The following is an 8202-nucleotide window of genomic DNA, read 5'->3' on the forward strand; positions in this document are numbered from 1 at the left end:
ATACGCAGTGCTTTTTCTCTCCTCTCTCTTCTTCCTCCTCCACCTTCTTCCAGCTTTTTATCCTCTTAGACACCATAATGGGATATTGATTTAGAAAGCGGCCCGGAGAATGGGGCTCTTCTTCTTCGGAGGAGGAGGAGGAGGAAGATATACCTCCACCACCCCTGGCTTAGTAAATAGAAGAGCGTTAGAAACCACACACACAGAGCAAACACTGCACGGCTATGCGGTGTTCGCTCGGTGTTTGGGGTTTTTCAACGCTCTGTTCTCCCACTTGTGTTGAAGACGGGTGGGAGCGCTGCTGGAGAATCCGGACCGGCCCTGACCGGTCCTAACCAGTCTGGGACACTTTCTATTTGTGATGTTATTCACAACCGAATCCATTAAAAGATGTCCTTGAACCGCTTGGTTTCACTCTTCCACTTCTTTTGGTGGAGTTTATGTAATGGATTCCGAAAAAATACAACAGCTTATTTTTCATCGTACACAAAAATGTATTGTTTGCAACTTATATAATCTTAAATAGTAGTGATGATCGGAGGTGGAATAGTGGTGGGAGAGGAGGAGTGCTGGCGTTTGAGAAAGGAGGTGATAATATCAGATTCAAACTTTGAATCTATGCGATACCAAAACCTGAAAATAGCAATAGTTCAATAGTTCATATTCGAAGAGAGCCACCCCTGCGTATTTCTGTAAACCCCCTGTGACGCCTCACAGCCGTGCAGTTTGAGCGTTGGTGACTCACAGCAGGGATCGGTCCCAGGTTCGAGAGGACTGGGAGAAGTTCTGCGGCAACACAAAACTTCTGATCCCTCCCCCAACCCACGCTTGTCACGACTCTACCGTCACGGGCCATATATTTCCTGTTTGGATACGAGGTGGGCCCATCGTCAGTGACGGGGAGTATCACCAGCTCACGTGATCAGCCAATCGGGATGGGACTGAGTATAGGAAGGATTGTTGATCAGAATGTTGTAAAATCTGGCCCAATCTGGCGACACTGTGCATGGATGATTTGATGGCTCGGTGGATTGTGATCTGCGGTCACATTGTTTTGTCGCCAGTTACACGAGATGGGGAGGGTTAACGTGGTCAGAGCCGGACAGTAACGGAGTACATTTACTTGAGTACAGTACTTAAGTACAATTTTGAGGGATCTGTACTTTACTCGAGTATCATTTTTTGGGAGTACTCATGACTTTACTCAAGTACATTTGAGAGGCAAATATTGTACTCTTTACTCCGTTACATTTCTATCCATAACCGTGAGTACCCGTTACTCCTTCTGAAAAATAAAAGGAGAAAAGAAAAATCACGGAAACCCTCAATTTGTTGTTTCCCTCTCAAACGTGATTCCCTCTCAAACTGATTAGGACAGCCTTCAGCCTATCAGCAATCACCTTCGCTTTCCGCCAAAGCCAACTCCCTGGTCAGAATTAGATGAGAGACGATTGTTGATTTGATTGATAAAAAAACGGAGAAACTCACGCATACATAGAATTGTTAGCTGAATTTTCTTTTCTGATATTGCATATTTATGTAAGCTGAGCAATTGTTTTTATGTTCTTGAGTATACTGTTATGCTGTATACTATTGTGCTATTGCCATGGTAAAAAGATGAAAATTACTTGATTTTACTTTCAATTCCTTTTACATTCTCCAAGGTGTTAACATTTTTCATAACTCCATGTAGGACGTTTCTATACATAAATGTAAGCACTGTGGCAGTAGTAATGCAATATTTAGAAAACATACTCTTGTACTCTTGATACTCAAGTACTTTTAAAAACAAGTACTTCAGTACTTTTACTTAAGTAGACATCTGACTGTAGTACTTTTACTTGTACTTGAGTAAAATTTAGCAAGGGGTATCTGTACTTTTACTCAAGTAAGGAAGCTGTGTACTCTGTCCGCCTCTGAACGTGGTCTTGTCATTGTGAGGAGGGTGGGGTGGGGTGGGGTGTAAATGGGACAGGAAGTGTAAATGACCTGTGTTGTTCAGCAGGAGGGTGTAGGATTGATCGTGTCTCGAGTTGCTCAAACCAAAGTGAGGAGATGGGAAGACATGCGGCGCAATGCTTTTTTTTTTTCCTTTTCTCTTCTTCGTCTTTTCAATTAAACTAGTTTGTATTGCGTTTCGTTTCGCAGAAGCTTGGAGTCCGGAGGCAGAATCGATAGTCTATCTCAGAGCGGTGCGGCGTCTTTCTTGGGACAGGTGCATCCATCACTTTGACACTGTCATCTCGACGCCCTGTGTGTGCGTGTGTGTGTGTGTGAGTGTGTGTGTGTGTGTGTGTGTGTGTGTGTGTGTGTGTGTGTGTGTGTGTGTGTGTGTGTGTGTGTGTGTGTGTGTGTGTGTGTATGTGTGTGCGTATCCCCACACACGTCTTCCTTCATTCAAAGGATTGTTTAAAAGTATCTGTCTGCGATGGTTCAGAAACAAAACAGGTTCAACAGCATGCTGGAGGGTATTCGAGGGAGGTTTTTATTTGAATGAACTGAAGAGTACTGCACAAGGTTGCATCGGCTGAGGTTTATGCATAGACTTAGGCTTGTTTTTGTCTCTTTTAAATCATATAGGCTTGCCTACATGTATATATATATATTTATTTTTTTAAATAATATCTTCGTTGCTTTGTCACACATTGATGTAGAACCTCGAAGAGACATAAACTCCTATATATATTTTTCATTTATTCACCTTTTTTTTTTTTTTACATATAGATTTTAGACATTCATTCATATATTAGGCCTATGTGTTGCGCCCCTCCAATTGGGTTTCGGTGAAGGATTTAAAGTCGAATAGAACCCTAAATCATCCTTCAGGATTTAGAAATTGAAACACCTGCACGCACCACTACAAGACTGTCCACTGGTAACACTAGATTATGCATTCAAGCAGAATGGTAAAGAAAAACGTGGATGCTTTCTGATATGCATTGAAACACTCGACTGAAGACAAACAACCGGAAGGGCTTGAAAACGCGAAACTTGAGGGTGATTTCCTTCAACCCCGATCGGTTTGGAACGGCTATTGCCTTCTCAGACTCGAGCCACATAAGTCAATTTTTTTTCGTTATGATTCAACAAATAATTCCGCCATCTTTGTAGTCTGCAAACTCCAGGACTTCAGGACGGGAGGAGAGTAACCGGGGAGAAAAGTCCGGGTGTTTTCTTTTTCGGGTTGGCTTTTTGGGAGCAGCAACGTGATTCGGGGGGGGGGGGGGGGGGGGGGGGATGGGGTAGCCTATACATTAATTTACATGTTCTTGTACATGGAGCGGTCCCGGGGGAGCTGGGGCTGCTGCGCGGTCAGTTTGAGGTGGAAGTGGTACACGGTGAGCGTGATGACAATGATGAGGCCCAGGATGAAACCAAGCACGAGCGGCAGGGCCTCCTCCAGACGCTCCCTCTGGTCCGTGATGCACTTGTAGGCTGAAGGGTTGGAAACAAAAAGAATAAGTACAAAATATCAAATAAAAAAATTATATATAAAATCATACACACATAAATTAAATAAATGTAGCAATATTTTTGGATCAACCGATCAATAAAATCAATTAAAATACTCTCGTTGCGTCCGAATCGAAGCCAGAATTAATTGATGAAGAGACTTGCTGGTGGTGGAGGTGGGGATGGTGGTGGTGGAGGAGGTGGTAGTGGTGGGACAAGAGCAGGCGTGCAAGTGTTTGGGGGTGGAGATGATGGAGGGGTGGTGGTGGTGACCTTCATCGTCCTAATCTTCATCATCGTAGTCGTCCATCAACACAACCGCACGCCAACAACAATGTCGTTAACGCTCTCATTGATTTCTCTCACGTTCGCTGAAGATGAAGTCGGAGGTGATGTCGAAGGGCTGGATCTGGATGTCGTACATGGACAGCGTGACGCCCTTCTGGTGGTCGGTGGAGATGAGCGTGAGGGTCTGCTGGGCCGCGCACACGTACGACTGGCCGGCGGGGGTCACCAGAGCGGACAGGCGATGCGTGGAGGCCGTGTGCTTCCCCGCTGCGGGAACAAAGAACACATGAATATGTTAATGTTGGCCTATAGGACGTATCTTTAAACAGGGGCTTCGTGGTTTGACGCTCGTCGCGTCCGGCGCATGTGAGCTCTAACTACTTTCTGCCGTCTTAGATTAATAAAGTGTAATAATTATATGTATATATATGTATGTGATTTCCTGCAGGCCTACACCCACTGCTACACTGGAATACGAATAATTGTTTGTTTACATATGTATATTTGAAGCGATGGTCTGATTGGCAGATACTAATAATAGATTACTATACGTGGAGCTGAAGCCTTTACCAGGCTGTAGGGATTGGCACGAAAGGGAGTGAAGCCCCGCTGAGTTGCCACGTGACCAACTTACGGTTGTATGCGTTGATGAAGTGTGTCGTCTCCGCGGTGTCGTAGAAGAACTGCACTTTGCTGACCTTCCACACCTCGACCCCCTTGTCACGAAACTCCTGTAATTCCACACACAACCCACGCTTGATTAATTATGGTTTCATAAGAATTGTTTCCTGATGGACGGGTGTGCCGGCCGGGGGTTGTTGTTGTGTCTTTTTAGCACAACCCAAATGTTTTTGTTAATACAAATTATTTCCTGTTCCTTTTATAGTCCCTCTCACACCTTAGAAAAGTAGATGTGGAGCGTGTAGGCGTTGTTCTTCCACGAGATGTGGATCTCGGACTCCGTGGATGCACACTTTCCCTCGATCTCAGCGCCCCGGGGGAGGGGCAGGTAAGCCTGCTCCGTGATCAGCTGAGGGTGGTGGGGGGTGGTGGTGGGGGGTGGGGGGTGGGGGGTGGGGGGGGGGGAACAACACGGACACGGACACGAAAGTGGAATCAGCAGAACCATTTGAGAACCGTTAGAAAGCGAATTTCAACGATTGGCATTTTACGCACGACTTCCCTCGCTCAGTGGGGCCAAATACACATTAATATAAAGGATATAAAGGACGTGCTGTTCATCCTATTGAAAATGTGTTAATATGCTTGAGTTATATGTGAGTGACAGTTTAAATACATCGGAACTTTGCCAATTTCCGGCGCAAAAGGGGATTTGGCCAGTTTTACGCATTCAGGGTAGGACTCATTCCTGAGAGCTGTACGCTGCACAAAAATGCAAAACTAAAATAAATAAATAAATAAACGTCACAAAGGCTATCATAAACGTCGTCACATGTGTCCGCCCCCCCCCCTTAAAAAAAAAAACATTTGGGAATTCCTTACGTCTATCCCGTTGAGCGCGAGCACGTCGAATGGCACGGTGAGTCTAACGGCAAACTCGACCATGAGACAAGTCGTGCCGTTCTCCCGGACTGCGAAAATGCCTTTGTCCGGGTTAGTGGACAAGCCGGATAAGTTTTCCCCTTCCTGCTCTGCCAAAACCATGGGCCGGAACAAAAGACCTGCGAGGGGGCAACCAAAAAACGGACAATGAATGAAATGGAACCTAAAAAAAAATAGAGCAGGTACATTCAAAAGGCAAAAGCCACGCAGGTGCATGTGGGCAGAGTGTGTGTTCCTGCCAACATGCCAATGCAAAATGTGCAGAATCAGCTCAATCAGCGGAGTGAACTCTCGGCTTCCGACAGAACGAAGAGGTTATTTGTTTAGTATTTGACTCGTTTTGCAGCGTTTGGCGAGGGGGCATCGAGTCCAAAACATCCGCAGTCACACCAAAAGGAGAAGAGCAATGTATGCGTCAGGGAATATGGAGTTAAATGGTGCATTGCAAACATTTGTTGCAAATACTGAGAACTTCCTCCTTTTGAAACCCTGCGAAGATTCCGACTACTCAATAGACAATCGCTTGACATGCACACTGGAGACACATACAGGGGCTGCACACACACACACACACACACACACACACACACACACACACACACACACACACACACACACACACACACACACACACACACACACACACAACACACACACACACACACACACACACACACACACACACACACACACACACACACAATCACGCACACACAATCACGCACTTACACGCACACACACTGCAGTGAGAAGTCACGACACTCGCACACGAACGCGGTGTGTTGCATGCCGTCCTTACCCAGCACCCAGAGCAGCAGCACGCGGGCGCTCTCCGACGTCCTGACTCCGGAGAGGAGTTCCATCGCGATCCGACGATTCCCGGCGATATAAAAAAGGGCGCTTTGGCGGCGGGAGCCCGTGCTGAATCCGCGAAAAGAAAGAGAGGGAGACCGGGGGAAAAAAAGAGGGAGGGAGGGGCGGCGGAGAAAGAAAGAAAAGAGAGAGAGAAGGGGGGAGCGAGAGATGGAGAGAGAGAGAGAGAGAGAGAGAGAGAGAGAGAGAGAGAGAGAGAGAGAGAGAGAGAGAGAGAGAGAGAGAGAGAGAGAGAGAGAGAGAGAGAGAGAGAGAGAGAGAGAGAGTAAGAGAGTGAGAGAGAGGCTGAGAGGCTGAGAGGCTGAGAGAGAGAGGCTGAGAGAGAGAGGCTGAGAGAGAAAGAGAGAGAGAGGGGGGGGGGAGAGAAAGGAGGGATGCCTCTACTCAGCGACCAGAAGTCACGCTCTGATCATCGTGAATGCAGCAAATTCCTCCAGGTGGACGACGTGCGATAGCATCCGTATTGCGCTGCAGCTCGAGCTCCGAACCCCCCTCCCCTCCTCTCTCCCCTCCCAGCCCTCTCAAAGCCCCCCCCCCCCCCCCCCCGATTTTGACAGACACAAAAACTGTATCACGAGACTGCGTGGCGGGGCTGCAGGGGGGCTGCCGACGGGGACGGGAGAAGTTGCCGCTGACGCTTCTCGTCGACAGAGGACATGCGTTAGAGCCACGCAGTTAGAGTCTCGAAGTAACCAGTTCCGTATCCTCAGTAGCTGCATGGATCGAAATGAGACCGGTGTCGGTGTCGGTGTCGGTGACGGTGGCGGTGGGGACAGTGTTGGTGTATGTGTATGGGGCGAATCGCGGGGCGAATTCCTCCCTCTGCCGTTGTTCGCACTTCACTTGGGCAAGGTTGCAAGCCTGGACGCGCGAGGATGGATTGCAGGGGCGTGTGTGTGCGTGTGCATGTGCGCGTGTGTTTGTGTGTATGTTTTCGTGTGTGTGTTAGTGTGTGTGTGTGTGTGTGTGTGTGTGTGTGTGTGTGTGTGTGTGTGTGTGTGTGTGTGTGTGTGTGTGTGTGCGCTCAGGCGTGAGGACATGGGAACTATGTCCATACGCGCGTGCGTCTTTCCAATCATCCTGATCGATCGGCGACGGATGCAGGAACAAGGAGGAACAAAATATATTCATGGTAAAAAAAAGGCGAGGCGGAGACGTGTTTTCAGTTAAGAAAAGGATTTTCAATGATTTATTGTGAATTCCATTCCAAATATCAATATAATGAGTATCAATGAACAGACCGTTGAAACGATCTGTTCATTGATACTTATCATATTGATATTTTGATATTCCCGGCTGCTGGCGTTGATAAGAAAACGAGCAACAGAACGAGGACCAACAGGTGGCGTGAATGACGACGCTCACCTTGGCTAGTGAAGGTTGCTACAGTCCTAGAATGCACATCATATAGTTCTATATAGGGTTATTTAACACACCTATCAAAACACTGCAAACGTCACAAAACAATAAAATGACTGTATTGTATTGTTGTATTTACCCCAACAGATCCTTCATCCCACATGAGAAAAATGGGACGTGGAGTCACACGATTACGCACCGATTGGATCTCCAGTGCTGCGTCTTTGGGACGACCGTGGGGTAATCTACAGCGCGCAAAGTGAAGTGTATCTAGGGAATCATACCGGGTATTTGACATGTATTGGAGCTCAGTAACCCACCTATGCGTATTGCGTAAATAATGAGCACGCAATCTCCCAGATCATCGCGATCTCTTCTTATCAATTAGGTGAAACCATCACGCATCCACCCCCCCCGTCCCTCCATCTCTACCAACCTGGTATGAATTCCTTTCGAACAATATAATCAATACAATATGACTAAACGAACAAGACAGTTGATGACACATAGATGACCATAAAGAATCAAACCAAATCATGATGTAGCTTGCTTTTTATTTATCCTTTCACCATGATGATACACATTTAATTGTGTAACATTTAAGAACATTTAGTAAACTAAATGTTATACAGGTTGCAAATAACACCCCGATAAAAAATGTGCGCG

General features: G+C 46.7%; 1 protein-coding gene across 1 annotated transcript; it reads right to left on the reverse strand.

Annotated features, from left to right (window-relative positions):
* Window positions 1-2692: 2692 nt before the first annotated feature.
* Window positions 2693-6358, reverse strand: lamp5 (lysosomal associated membrane protein family member 5). Its single transcript, XM_030346199.1, has 6 exons — window positions 6104-6358; window positions 5245-5423; window positions 4640-4771; window positions 4376-4472; window positions 3820-4008; window positions 2693-3435 (listed from the first exon to the last, which is right to left on the reverse strand). The coding sequence occupies exons 1-6, from the start codon at window positions 6165-6167 to the stop codon at window positions 3260-3262; spliced, it is 837 nt and encodes a 278-aa protein (XP_030202059.1). The 5' UTR covers window positions 6168-6358; the 3' UTR covers window positions 2693-3259.
* Window positions 6359-8202: the final 1844 nt, after the last annotated feature.

The sequence above is a fragment of the Gadus morhua genome, chromosome 21 (genome assembly GCF_902167405.1).
Source record: "Gadus morhua chromosome 21, gadMor3.0, whole genome shotgun sequence".
NCBI lineage: Eukaryota > Metazoa > Chordata > Actinopteri > Gadiformes > Gadidae > Gadus > Gadus morhua.